Source organism: Lemur catta, chromosome 1 (assembly GCF_020740605.2).
Source record: "Lemur catta isolate mLemCat1 chromosome 1, mLemCat1.pri, whole genome shotgun sequence".
NCBI classification, from domain to species: domain Eukaryota; kingdom Metazoa; phylum Chordata; class Mammalia; order Primates; family Lemuridae; genus Lemur; species Lemur catta.
In genome coordinates, this window is record NC_059128.1 from 277,616,096 (window position 1) to 277,631,049 (window position 14,954).

At 47.6% G+C, this 14,954-nt stretch overlaps 1 protein-coding gene and 1 long non-coding RNA gene across 8 annotated transcripts in view; both read right to left on the bottom strand.

Moving 5' to 3' along the window:
• Window positions 1-311: 311 nt before the first annotated feature.
• Window positions 312-3,121, bottom strand: LOC123630717. Its single transcript, XR_006732746.1, has 3 exons — window positions 3,095-3,121; window positions 1,832-1,988; window positions 312-659 (listed from the first exon to the last, which is right to left on the bottom strand). It is a non-coding gene; the product is annotated as an uncharacterized LOC123630717 (long non-coding RNA).
• A 6,357-nt stretch (window positions 3,122-9,478) lies between these two features.
• SETD4 (SET domain containing 4) overlaps window positions 9,479-14,954 on the bottom strand; it is a 43,718-nt gene continuing 38,242 nt past the window's right edge. For all 7 annotated transcript variants that reach the window (XM_045540622.1, XM_045540627.1, XM_045540621.1 and 4 more), the window contains exons 10-12: window positions 12,701-12,824; window positions 10,924-11,090; window positions 9,479-10,794 (exon numbers count right to left, since the gene is read on the bottom strand). In XM_045540622.1, the coding sequence (XP_045396578.1) occupies window positions 10,956-11,090; window positions 12,701-12,824 (259 nt within the window). In that variant the 3' untranslated portion in view covers window positions 9,479-10,794; window positions 10,924-10,955. The remainder of the gene's footprint in view (window positions 10,795-10,923; window positions 11,091-12,700; window positions 12,825-14,954) is intronic.

A 14,954-nucleotide genomic window follows, 5' to 3' on the forward strand; every position in this document is an offset into this window, starting at 1 on the left:
CATAGCAGTATTAGCACAATAGCTAAGAGGTGGAAACAACCCAAATATCCATCAACAGATGAGTGGATAAGAAAAATGTGCATATGCACGTACAATGGAATATTCTTCAACCTTAAAGAGAAACTAAATTCTGACACATGCTACTACATGGGTGAACCTTGAAAACATTCTCAGTGAAATAAGCCAAATACAGAGCAAGAAAGATTGTATGATTACACTTCTATGAAGTACCTAGAATGGTCAAATTCATAGAGATAGAAAGTAGAACAGAGGTTAGCAGAGGCTGGGGGAGGGGGAGATGGGGAGTTATTGGTTAGTGGTACAGAGTTCTGTGTGGGGTGATGGAACAATTCTGGAAGTGGGTAGAGGGGACGATTACACAACCGTGAATGTACTCAATGCCACTGATTTTAGACATATTTTGCCACAATAAAAAAAGTTTGTATTAAGAAAACAAACTTTGTTTATACAAATAGGGACTGGCCATAGTTTGCCATCCCCTGGTCTAGAGTTCTATGACATCAAAGTGGCTCTTGGTGTGTTATTGCTCCACAGTGACCCCAGCATCGTAGACACGAGGCTGTGTGCATTTCCCGTGAGCTCCTCATCCTCAGTCATCGGAGTGGGTCATTTCCTGACGGGTACATACACATACACGTCTGGAATGTGGAGGAAAGCACATTTATATGGCGTTGTTGTGTGAATTAAAAAGCCTCCAATCACACCTGTAATCCTAGCAGTCGGGGAGGCCGAGGCAGGTGGATGGTTTGAGCTCAAGAGTTTGAGACCAGCCTGAGCAAGAGCGAGACCCCGTCTCTACTAAAAATAGAAAGAAATTATATGGACAACTAAAAATATATATATAGAAAAAATTAGCTGGGCATGGTGGCGCATGTCTGTAGTCCCAGCTACTCGGGAGGCTGAGGCAAAAGGATTGCTTGAGTCCAGGAGTTTGAGGCTGCTGTGAGCTAGGCTGACACCATGGCACTCTAGCCTGGGCAACAAAGTGAGACTTCGTCTCAAAAAAAAAAAAAGCTTCCAAATCTGTCGTTTATGCTATGCTGTGTACCTGAGGAGAGAAAATCACAAAAGGACCATCTGGCAGAGTGTGAAGACAACTGTTTTAGGAGACCCAGTCGCCAGTCACCATGCACAGCGTGGCCTCAGTCACGTTATTTCTGCTCTCCGGTCTCCAGTGGAGTCAGATGATTCTAATTTGCTGGCTCTATGATGTCCTGCTCCAGAGAAGCGTGCAGCTTCCAGGCGAGACCACATGAGAGGGCATTACGGCATCTCATGGATGGATGCCACCATCCTCAGGCATATTTTCATCCAGAAGAATAAACATCCTTGTAGCAATGCACATGAAATGCAAAGCTTGGAGTCATAATTCAATATATAACAACCTGCAAACCAGTGCAGGTTTATTAGCTAGCTAATAAAAATAAATCATACTCATGTTTTTAAAATGACTTTTCATGTGTTGTGGCTATTTCTCAGGCGTACTGTAAATTAACTGTGAAGTGCTACTTCCTGCAAGGATTTTTTTTTTCCCCCAAATATAAAGGGGTTATAAGGCTAAAGAATGCAGACATGCATCATGTCTGCAGAAATCATAAAAAAAAGATCAAATGTAATATTTTCTTTCAACATGGACAACTGCTTTGAGATTTTCCATTCAAGCAGCCTTGAACACAGCCTCGAGCGTTTGCCAATTACTCCTGACAAATACCATTTGGGCCTGAGTGATGTTGTAAGTGAAATAAAACAGTGGGAGGAAAAAAACCAGAACATGATAAAAGGAATTTTTTTTGGTCTGCTGAGAACTTACTGTAAGTTATCCATTCACGAGGGAAGGCCCTGCTTCCTGCCAGCGAGGGACCCCATGCGCGCTGCAGTCTGAAGGTGACTTTTGTTTGACAGTAATAGGAAGGGAAGACAAAACTTGATTTTCTCGTCTCTTGAAAGGGAGTCAGCTCTTTTTTCTCCTTCACAAAGAAAAAAAAATGTATATAAACAAAGGAAGGGACATCGGGCCCTGTTCCCTGTCATTCTGCACAGTGTGAGCTAATGGAGGAAAACAATGCTGTGGAATCAGCCTGGCCAGAGTGCCCGGGCCGCCAGCCGCCCTGCCCGCCTCCTGTGAGCTCCGGGCCTGTTAGGACCAGCTGCGGTAACCAAAGCCACAAGAAAGAGAAGGCCCTGTCAGCACACAAAGTGCAGTTGTCTGGTCCTTCCCACCTGCCCCACCCCCTCCACACCCCCTCCCCACCATCTTTCCTGACTGTTTCCCCCTGTTCCAAGGTCTTCCTGTCCCAGCACCCACAGTGGCCTAAGACAAAGCAAAAGCGAAGTTGGCTCTCCCACCCACCCCCCAGCCTTTCCCAACATCCTTCTCTGCTCCTGGCTCTTTGAGGGAAACACATCCCTAACCTTGACCTCAGTGCTGTGGGGAATGAGAGGGCAGCCCACGGAAATAACGGGGAACAGCGTGGGTAAAAGCACTGGAGTGGTATCCAGCCAACCAGGACCCAGAGCTGGTCTGTCGTCTTCCAGCCGTGGCCCTGGGCAAGGAAGGGACTTGTGTCATCTGGGAGGAGAACAGCATGGCCATGGGAATGAACTTGGTTCACGGCTACAGCCGTCTGGTATTGCGCTCATGCTCCATAGCTAGGCAAGTCCCTGGAAATGCTAAGTCAAAGCCACAGCCCAGCCTGAGAGTCCCTGGACCCTTCCAATCAGGGTGCACCAGTCCTGACGCACCTGCAGTGGCTCAGCCATTGCACGGCCACACTGCTGCACTGGGGTCTGTTTTTTCCTGGTGAATGTGAAACTGGTAAGTGCATGCTGGCGAGGCTGGGAGTCCACAGCCCAACTGCCCAGAGGTTCCCCGGCATGTGGTGTGAGTGAGGCGCTGGACGGCTTTCTGTCCATCTGCCTCCCCTGGCACTTCAAGAGGTTTGGGGGAACAGCCACGCCCCGAAGTAAAAGAGGCAAAACCACCATCATCACTGTGATAATCAGGCCTCGTGTGTCCTCTGGGCAGAGCCCCAGTCCCGCCTCACTCCCTGCAGACGAGCATCTCCAGTGGCACCTCGTGTCAAGGATGGGTGTCCCCCAGCAGGGTGAAGGGGATCGCTGATGGGCAGACCGCTGGCTCCGGAGACTGGTACTATGCTGCCCAAGTGGCTCGATCCCTGGAGCCAGCTGCACCTCTGAAACTCTTGTGTGCACAGGACTCTGGTTCCAAAGCAGATCCTGATTCAGTCAGTCTGGGACAAGGCCTGAGAGCCTAAATCTACCAAGCCCCCAGCTGATGCTGCGGTTGCAGACCATGAGGGCAGGGCTCTGAGGGAAGCAAGCCCAGTAGTGGAAGCTGAAAGCACCTAATTAGCTTCCTGGGGAACATTTTTTGACGGCAGTGGCCCCCTCTATACATGTCTATAAAAGAAAGGAAATAGAATCTAGCAGCTGCCCACTGCCAGTATTTTGCTCCTACTGGTATCAGATACCCTTGCCTACTGAATACAGAGACAGAATATTTCCTCTCTTGAGCAATTTCTGCTGATGACTATATCCAGCTAAGCTAAGGCTCCCAGCCTGGCCTGCACAGTGTCTACTGCTCTGAACATTGAACCACAACAATCAAAAATCACCTGTTATATTCCAACCCGAATACTCTTAAGCAACATCTGAATTCCAAACACACAACCACCACCACCAGTAAGGTAACTCCAATCAGATAAACAGTAATTTATAGTTTTCTCTACTCTTCCAATTAAAAACTAATACCTCAGTATTGTGATGGTGAATATTGGCTTCACCCAGGTCTTGCACCCTCCAGACCAACATGCCGAAGAGAAGACAAACTTCCACTCAAGACAAAGCCAGAATGTGTACAAATAACAGGTCAGGGAGGAGAAGGGCGTCAGGAGAGAAAACGTGATAAGAGCTTCCCCATTCTGCAAGTGAAACTTCTCTAGACATAACAGCATAGGATAGAGCCACTGAGAAAGTCCAGCAGACCAAAGAAATCATGTCGAGTGAGGCCACCAGCGTACAGTCACAGTGTGGTGTTGCTCTGAGTCTGTCCACATCAGCAGCCGTTTCAGGATCTGGAGTCTGTCCGTCACTGGTGGGCTGAGAAGTCCAAGGGCACCCTGGGGCTTTTTCACTCTACCTCGAAGCTCTATCCTCAGATCAAACATGCACTTCTACCAATAGATGGGCCAGCCCTCCCCGCGGTCAGCAGAAAGGCTTCACTTTCTCATTCTAGAAACATCTGGCAGACGAGAAGCTATCAGCCACAGGAGTGGTGCCGCTTTCTTCGTGTGGGTGGTCAATTTAAACTCCTTAAAAGCGATCCTTCCTCCCTTTGCCTGTCGGGACCTGAGTCTATTTGCTATCAACTATGATAGAAGTTAAAATCTGCTACCTGATGTGAAAAACTTTTTCCTTCTCTAAAAAAAGTGCTAAATATAATATATGTTTACTTGTGGCTCCTCTGCAGGCAGAGCTAGCGTTGTTCCTGCATCTTCTCGCCGGCCTCCTCCGCTGCCTGACCTCTGAGCCGCCGCCCCCTCCCGCCCCTGCCCCACCTGGCCAGGTCTCTTCCCGCGCAGCTGTCACCTTGAACTAGTGTTTAGCTGCCCCAGAGAGAACGTGAACGTCTGCATTTTCTCCCAGTAGAAACATAGAGTTGCTTTTGCCTTGTTTAGATCCCACCAATATTTGGAAAAACCGCCTTTTGTTGCCTGATTTGACAACCACCCCCCTCCCTCCTCCTCCCTCCCCGCCAGCATCCTCGGCTCGGCGGTCCTCTCGCGCCATCTAGTGTACGAAGGTGGAAGTGGCTGCAGCACACGGCCGAGTCCCACAAGGATTCCAAGATCCACCTGTATCAACCCAAACACTCCTGTGGCTCATTTTAAAGGAGATGCATGGAAAGAGCTAAAATTTGCCGATCGCCTTTTGTGGGCTGAGCACTCATATTTAACTGTATCTGCCGAACAAATGATAAAACACTGGCTGTCTGGATTCATGGGTACTCAACATGGATTGATGCTACTAAACGATCATTTATGCAGCATAAACTTGTGTAGGAGGTGACACTCTCTAGCCTGCCTCCCAAACCTACCGTGATTGATGGCCTTTGAAAACCAGAATCATCTGGCTGGGAAGAGTTAAAGCAGATTGTTCCTATATCCCATTGGCTCAGAAATGGAACTTGGGCGAACATCGGAGTCACCTGGGAGTTGCACATGCCCGGATGCCCTGGCGCACCCCAGACCAATTAAATCAGACCCTCTGCAGTGGGACCGCGGTCTCAGAACTCTCTAAAGCTCTGCATGTGATTCCAATGAACAGCTAAGCTGCGAACCTCTGGGGCCACGAAAAGGTCTCGGAGACTGCGAAGCAAAGGTCTACACCACCTGCCTCCGACACTCCCCTCAGCCGTGACCTGCTGCCTCAGTGCCACCCGGAATGCCCTTCTATCTTGAAACAGTTTAGAGTCTCCCTCCGCGACAAGAGCAAAGTAAAAACTGGAATTATTGACTGTCCCAGTAATTGCTGAGTGGGCTCTTTGCCTTATCTCCTGATGCTAGGCATCGGGAAGAATACTCAGGTTCTGAGCAGTTTCTCTGACACCAGGAGAAAGCTTTCAAATGCTAACTGCCAGAGCCCTGTAAGTGGACAGGGACCCCCCCCCCCCAGGGTCAACAGGACAACCCGGGCCCCCAGGACAAATTCCTCAGAAATGAGGAAGACCTGCCTTTCAGATCACTCAGCCCTACTGGCCCTCTAGTAACACCTCCAGCCCTTCGTGAGATATGGGTTGTCTCGGTGACAAGGAGGGGGCTGTAAAACGGAAATGGGACCATCCAAGCTAGGCTGCAGGAGCAGGCGGAGGGACTGGCCCACACATGCTTCCGAGCAGGCAGCCTCCCGCCCCATGCTCTGCTCTGCCTGGTCCCTGCACCCCGTCTGCACTGCAAGGCCAGTACAGTGGCCCTCACAGCACAAAAACAGACACACGGAACAAGCTGCCTTAAGGAGGTGGGTCCCATCCTGTACCCTAGACTGCCCAACTGTGGGGCAGAAACAGGTATCACTGACAAATCAGAGACTGCACTCAGACGCCAGGCACTGCTGGGTTCTAAGCCCAGTTTACCATGCGAGATAAGTCATTCGACCCCTCCCTGCCTCAGTGCCTTCATCTCCAACAAAAGATGTGATGCCCACCCGGTAGAGCCCCTGGGAATTAAACGAGGAAGATGCACAGAAATGCTTGGTCCAGGAGAGGGCGCAGTGGCTGCTAGGCCCTCCTCCACCTTTTCTTGTGTTGAGGCTACCACTTCTTTCCCTCCCATACTCCTGCTCGGTCTTTCTGGTTCTTCAACAGGGGACTATTGTGTGGGAGTTCCTTTGGGAGGGGTCTGGATCTTACAGTCTGGGAGGAGACAGGGAGAGGAGAAAGTCCACTAGAATGGGCAAGAAAATGTGGGTTCTGATCCTAAATCTATGGCTCACACCCATAATCCCAGCACTCTGGGATGCCAAGGCAGGAAGATCCCTTGAGGCCAGGAGTTCAAGAGCAGCCTGGGCAGCATAGCCAGACCCCATCTCTACAAAAAATAGAATATTTAGCTGAGTGTGGTGGTGGATGCTGGTAGTCCCAGCTACTGGGAAGGCTGAGGCAGGAGGATTGCTTGAGCCCAGGAGTCTGAGGTTGCAGAGAGCTATGATGACACCACTGCACTCTAGCCAGGGTGACAGAGCAAGACTAAAAATAATAATAATAAAGTGTATGATTGGAATATATTCACAGAGGTATGCAAACCATCACCACAGTCAATTTTAGAACATTCTGATCATTTTCACCAATGCAAAATGTAACCCTGCACTCTTTAGATATCACCCTCCAATTGGTACAGCATCCCCTTCCCCAGCTGCAAGCAACCACTAATAAACTTTCTATCTCTATAGATGTGCTTATTCTGGACATTTCATATAAATGACATTTTATGTGGTCCTTTGTGATGGATTCCTTCACTTAGCAGAATGTTTTTAAGTCCACCCACGTTGCGGCATGTCTCAATACTTCACTCCTATGCCTGAATATTCCATTTTATGGAGAAACCCCATTTTCTTTACCCGTCAACCACGGATGGACATTTAGGCTGTGATGACCATGCACAGTACTGCGATGAACATTCACGCACAAGTTTTTATGTAGACATATGTTTTCAGTCTCTTGGGTACATACCTAGGAGTGGAATTGCTGGATCACGAGGAAACCAACCATATACTAAACGTGAGAAGCTGCCAGACTGGTTTCCAAAGCAGCTCCACCATTTTACTCTCCCTCCCTGGGGGTGTGAGGTTTCCAATTTCTCCACATCCTGAACAGCACTTACATTATCTATTATGTTGATTATAGTCATGCTGTGGGTGTGAAGTGGCAAACTTACCTTTTTATTAAATAAATTCTAATTTTTGTTAGTTTTTTTTTAATTCACTTACAGCCTCATGTTAAAAAACTACATAGAATAGAAGGAAATTAAACAAGAGAATAACCAACCCCTCCAGGAGTGGTTATAACAGAACAAGGAAGAGGGAGCACCACCCTCTGGAGGTGATGGGGACAGCACTGGACAGAGCAGAGGGCTGTCGTGTGGGGGACACTGGCATGTTGTATGGAATGGTGACGCCGCTGTGGTGTTGTGGGGGACACTGGCGTGTTGTGTGGGGGCACTGGCATGTGTGGGGCACTGGCATTGTCAGGGACACTGGCATGTTGGGGGCACTGGCATTGTGGGGGACATTTGTGCTGTGGGGGGGACACTGGCATTGTGGGGGACACTGGTGTTGTAGGAGACACTGGCGTGTTGTGTGGAGAACACTGGCATTCTCAGGGACACTGGCGTGTTGTGTGTGGGGGCACTGGCATGTTGTGTGGAGAACACTGGCATTCTCAGGGTCACTGGCGTGTTGTGTGCGGGACACTGGCATTCTCAGGGACACTGGCATTCTCAGGGACACTGGCGTGTTGTGTGGGGGACACTGGCATTCTCAGGGACACTGGCGTGTTGTTTGTGGGGACACTGGCGTGTTGTGTGGGGGACACTGGCATGTTGTGTGGAGAACACTGGCATTCTCAGGGACACTGGCGTGTTGTGTGTGGGGACACTGGCGTGTTATGTGGGGGACACTAGCGTGTTGTGTGGGGGACACTGGCATGTTGTGTGGGGGACACTGGCATTCTCAGGGACACTGGCGTGTTGTGTGGAGAACACTGGTGTGTTGTGTGGGGGACCCGGGCAGGGTTGTGGAAAAGCACACGGAGCCCACGTCTTCCCTCTTACTGTTCTTGTTCCCTTTAGTTCACATGTGACTTTCTGGACCATAAAAGCAAGTTCTTTTCCAAGTGACCCCACGTGGCATTCCTGACAAGCTGCATATTCTAATATGAATACCAGCCACCGAAGCCATATGGGTTTGTTATCCTTTCCCCCGGGACAAAACCCACTGCCCAGCACCAATCCTCACACAGGAAGCAGCTGCTGTTTACCAACCGAGGAGACAAAATAAACCCCCGATTTCCCTACCCAGGGGCCCCTCTAAAGGTGGTGCCCAGGTACCTCGGTGACAAAGCCATTTTCACAGAATTGCAGCTCAGACTTCCTAAGAGGTCACTGCCAGTCTCCACCTTCAGGCAGAAGCACTTAAAGCCCTCAGACTGAGGCCTGCTCTTCTATTTTCAGCTTGAAAGATTACAGAGGAATGCCTCAAATCACCCTTAACTTGTGGTGTCTGTCCCCTCGGGCCGAGTCAGCAGTTGGAGGTTTACCACCCACAAACTCCACGACCAGATGCCAACGGGGTGGGAGTCCTTAGGAACCTCAGGCACGCCCAAGGCACCGGCAAAGAGAAAACCAAGAAAGAAGAAAAATCGGGGAGGGGGTGGTAATTAAAGAACACCACAAGCTGCCTGTCCTCTGGGGGGAGAGGTGGGTTTGCCGCCTCAGACTGATTTTACTAGAACGGTCAAGGAGGCAGCGTGTGGCCTGTAAATAGCGTTTTTACCCTGTGGGCTACACACTGCCCCACAAGGGGCCACAGGTTTCTTGCAAGGGGTCTGTGGTTCCATATACATACCAAGCATTGCCTATAAACTGACAGTCTCATACTACTGTTCTTCAAATAAATGCAGATCTGCTGGGGCCAATGAAATATTACTCACTTGTCAATGTTTCTGAGCAGTTGCTTTTTGTCACTGTGTATTTTCTCTGATCACCAGACGATCAAAGCACAACAAATATCACAGCAGGTATGCAAAGACTTTAAGGTTCATGGAGGTTTCCGTTTTGAAAGGTGTAAAGGAATTAATATATTTAGATCCCAAAGGTCCACTAACAGCGGACGAGAAAAAGAAATTCTGGTATAGCACAGAGGTCAGTAAACTATGACCCACCGATTGTCTTTATAAATAAAGTTTTATTAGAACTCAGCTGTGCAATTTGTTTACATGTAGTCTCTGGCCGCTTTGCAGGATAGTTGGAACAAATACACCATGGTCCATCAAGCTTAAAATATTTACTATTTGGCCCTCCACAGAAAAAGTCTGTCCAAGCCCCCATGGCATATTATAAAATACACCACAGCTACTAAAAAATGAAATCAACACAAACTATATCCACGAACAGGGAAAGACGCTCCAGATAGAATGACAATGTTTCATTTACACTCAGACTGCCTTCGGAGGCGAGGGGGCCCCATCCGCTTGGCCTCGATGAGCTCCGCCATGAGAAAGGAATCTGAGCTCTGGGGAGCATGCACCCCCAGGAGGGGAAGCAGGGCTCTGCGCAGCCGCGATGGCACAGACCGGAGCAGGACAAGCTCTGCCAGCCCTGGCTGTCCCTCTAGGGCTCCCCTCCTCCGTTACTTATCCAGGGGGTCCCCTGCGGCCACAGACTGCTGAGAGTTGTGGAAAGTGGCTCCTTTTCCCCACCCTGGGTCTGAGAAGAACAAAAAATAAAACAAAGAGTAAGGACAGAAACCAAAATATCACCGTGGCTTGAGGTCAGCTGATCCACACTGAACCCCTGAGTTGAACAGATATGCCCACCGAGGCACAGCTGAGCAGGACAGGGCCTGGCTCCTCCAGTGGAAAGGCCTGCCCAGGAAAGGCCGGAACAAAGCTGAAAGAGCTTGTGGCTCACCCTCTCCTTCTTCCCGAATGAATACTTAGACAAGCCCTGACCTGGGCGTGCGCAAGGCCAGGAGCATGTCCAGGGGAAAATCCCTCCTCCTGGGAACCCCAAGTGTCCCCGGAAGGCTCCTCAACACCCACACCAGTGTGTCCGCACAGGGATGGCCGAGGGCTACCCCGGCTGGGACCCAGGACTGCCAGGCACTCGCCCACACCCTCCGCCCGAAGCCACCCACCACCAACACGCCCCTGGACCCGATGGTATCAGAGCATCTTAAAAGCACAACTGCTTGACTTTGACAGCTGCTGAGCCAGACAAGAAGCAGGCCCTGCGGTGACAGGCCACACACAGAGGCCGGCTGGCTCCTGGTCCCCTTGAAGTCTGCCTTTCTCCTTGCAGCTCAGTACTTTCCTCGTGCTGTTTGTTCCGCAGAGTATTATTAAAGTGCCATTTGCGGACAGCACATCCATCTTCACTCACAGCCCCACGGTCCCGGAACCTGCGGGGCCCCTGCACATCCTTCGCTGGCCTGGGGCGGCCACCAATGCAGCCTGTGAAGACACTCCTGAAAGTTCAGTATCTGTAGGAAAAGCAAAAGGAAAGGATTAAGTACCTAACTGTCCAATAGAAACCATTCCTTGACTATAGATGATTCCATATAAGCTTAATCCATCAAAACTTAGTTTAAAAATGTGTAAGTCACACTCACCATAGGAGGTGATCAAATGCACTTAGGTGAAGTCAGGGAAACGCTGTTTGCAAACTGTGCAGGACCTCAGCAGACGCCTTGAGAATCTTTAGCTCTTCCAGCCACAATGTTTCCACCAAAGTTAGTTGGTTTATCAAAGCTACTTTTTCATCCTTCATATGAGAAACCTGGAAGTTTTTAATTATTTTTTATTGCGGTAAAATACATATATATATATAATAAAATTTCCCATTTTAACCATTTTAAATGTACAGCTCAGCGGCATTAAGTACATTCACACTGTTGTGCAACCGTCACCATTCTCCAGCTCCAGAAGTTTTTTATCTCCCCAAACAGAAACTCTATAACCATTAATCAATAACCCTAATCCCCTCTCCCTCCAGCCCCTGGTAACCTCTATTCTATTCTCTGTCTCTATAAATTTGCCTGTTTTCTTTTGTGCCTGGCTTATTTCATTTAGCATAATGTCTAAAGGTTCATTAAAATTACTTTTTTAATCCCAGTCCTGTTTTCATATGAATGAACTGATTACTCATTTAACTAAAACATTTACTGAATAAAAACTTCAATGAGAAAAAAAAAATGTTTGGAAATCTATTACCAAGAAGTCATGCAGTAATTTTTACTTACTAAAAGGTGTATGCAAAGACATGGAATCAACTGAAGTATCCATCAACAGATGAATGAATAAGGAAAATGTGGGATACATATACAGTAGAATACCATTTGGCCTTAAAAAAGAAGGAAATCCTGTCATTTGTGACAACACGGATGAACGTGGAGGACATTATGTTAAGTGAAATAAGCCAGGCACAGAAAGACAAATACTGCATGATCTCGCTTATATGCAGAGTGTAAAAAAGTTGATCTCATAGGAACAGAAAGCAAAATGATGGTTACCAGGAAACGGGGAGATGGGAGGGAATGCAGAGATGATCAAAAGATACAAAATTTCAGATAGTCAAATAAGTTCAAGAGATCTGTTAAATATACATCATGGTGACTATAGTTAATAAAAATATATTATATACTTGAAAATTGCTAAGAGTTTTTTTTCTTTCTTTTTGAGATAGGTCTTGCTCTGTCATCTAGGCTGGAGTGCAATGGCACGATCACAGCTCACTGTAGCCTTGAGCGATCCTCCAGCCTCAGCCTCCCAAGTAGCTGGGACTATAGGCATGTGCCACCATGCCCAGCTTATTTTTTTTTAGAGACAGGGTCTTGTCCAGGCTGGTCTCAAACTCCTGGCCTCAAGTGATCCTCCCACCTAAACCTCCCAAAGTGCTGGGATTATAGGTGTGAGCCACTGTACCCAGCCTTTAAAGAGAAATTTTAAGTGATCTCACCATAAAAAAATAAGTATGTGAAGTAATGTATACGTTAGATAGCTTGATTTAGCCATTCCACAATGTATATACATACCAAAACATCATGGGCATACCATAAATATATACTGTTTTTACTGGTCAATTAAAAATAAAGAAAGAAAAAAATTGAAAAAAAAAAGGTATTGCCACAATTTTAACAGTAAAAAATAGAGATTACATCTCTAGTCTAGTGGTGAATAAACAGAAAACAAAGTAGAAACCACTAAGATTTTTTTGAAAAATAATTAAAATTAAAAATTTAAAAAATAGAGATTACATCAACATTTATTTATTAATATTTAAGGCACGAAACAATACTATAAAATGTACTATTCCTAATAACATGTATACAGCAAGTAAATACTTAAGACACTTCTTTAAGTAAAGGATATAATATTCTAGAAACATACCTTTTGAAGCACAGCATTAGTCTCCTCTATGAAATAATAGCATATTTTCTGCGCTATGTCCAAACTTGTCTTCTCATTTGTATCTGAAATTACTTCTCCAAGAAGTATTTTTTTCCAGCATGTACTAGAACCAAAATTAATAAGATAATTTCAGCAGGCTCTCAAAAATTAAAGATGACTTTTACACTTCAACGCATCACACAAACTCTTCTGCTATTTTTCCGAAGCATAATAAACTCATTCCATGAGCAGATTCCCTAAAACCTCCGAGGACTCGCGGTTCCCGTGTGGAGGCAGGTAAGGTATATAGGAAAGAAGGGGTAACCGCAAACAAACAGCAAGGGGTCTGGGTGCTCTTTGCAGGCAGGGACTGAGTTTAATTATCATCGCAACCCTGTGTCTAGTGCAGAAGTAAGTGGAGTCACACCCGCCAGCCATGGGGATACAATAAGAGACAGACGGGAGGACGCGTCCACAGCCGAAAGACCAGGCGACTGAGGAGCAAAGGCAGGACAGTTTTCCTTCTCTTCGAGTGCCAGTCTGTCCTTAAAAAAAGGCAAACTGGAATACATTCCACAAAGTAAAATGCTTTACATACGGAAGTAGAACTCTACAGCCAAGCCTTTCTCTACATGCAGCTCATTCCAATTTTACACTACAAAGGTTCACAGGGAACGAGGCTGTGAGCGGGTGGGAGAGGGTGGCGTGACAGCGCAGGCCCGAGGGAGCCCCCGCACGGTGCTGCGCCGCGGGTGGAGAAGCACTAAGCAGGGACAAAGAGGATGGAGGGACAGACCTGGATGGAGAGAATCTAGAAGGGGAAGGTAAGAGGGCTGCTGTGGACGTTTACAGAAGCCAGTTAGAAATCCAAACAGCTGACAAGACACAACAGGGAACAGTCTCAGAAGTCTGCAAGTTCAGAGATGAGAGCTGAAACCTCGGGAATCATGTTCTCAGGAGAAAAAGAAAGAAATTACCATGTTTCACGCACAGTGTTTCATGTACGACCATTACCTAATTTAATCTTCAGAACTTCCTAGCAAAGAAAGATTATCCCCATGTTGGGCTCAAGGAAATTGAGAACGAGGAAAGCTGAAGAACTCACCCTGAGTGAGGGCAGAAATAGCCTGCAAACACGGAAGGGGCAGAATCCCAGCCACACGCTCTTTCCGCCACACCACTCGGTTAGAAATAACTCAAAGGGAAGAAAAGAGACCTCAGGAAGGCCTCTGGGCAAGATCCAGTCATTTTATTTAATTTAGGCTGAAGTGCCTGAAAACGACTCACACCTCATTCCCAGAAGGATTTAAAGAAGCTTCCACGGTACACAGAAGATAAAATAAAACAAGATGAATGAATGTGGAAAACACGACAAAGGAACAATGACAGGACAGAAGGTCACATACAGCCAGGAATGAGTCGGTGATAAACTGCAAGCCTTCAGATGCTGCACATTTGGATGGACCTCAAATTTGCCTGAGTTTTCTAGTGAGCAATGAGAAGGAAACATATCGGCTACAGAATTCACAGTCTATAAAGTAAACACACACCATTTGCTGAGAATAAAAACAACTTTTTCTGGTGTCGAGAACAGGGAGAAATTTTACTCCCCAAATACCTACGGAAAAAGAAGTAGCATCCTAAACGACAACAGGCACCAGTGAATGAGCACTGACTGCTTCCAGGCGCTGCGCTAAGGGCTATGCGAGGCATCATCTCATTTAATGCTCGACGGGGCTGCACCATTTTCGGGAAGCCCTCCCTGGGCACCCAGCAGCGGCGAGGTGGAGGCTGTTCTCCCAGACAGGGACCCGCTGAAGCAGCTGTATGTGCCGCAGGACTGACAGCCTCACAGGAATGTTAAGGAGCCTGGCCAGGACACAGGCTACACCGGGCTCCTCTACCCCCGTGGAGACACCCAGGCCTCTCCGCCGGCAGGGCTTCGAGATCTGCCCCAGGGCAGGACCAGGTGGAGCCGGGGTCAGGAGCTCTGCTTGCTCCCAGGGAAAACCTACCTACTTGGAGACTTTCCTCTGAACAGTGCCAGTGCTCAATTTTGTAAAGCATTAACCCTGAACAACAAAATGAGGTCAACAGGAGGAAAATATCTGAGCACAGGCTAAAAAACTCTCAAAACCATGTACCCTGATTATGATTCTAAAACCACAATTCCAGAAATGGTTAAAACTTAGAAGTAAAACATTCACTACGTGGGCAAGTCACATAATGAATAAGCAACTCCAATGTACAATGA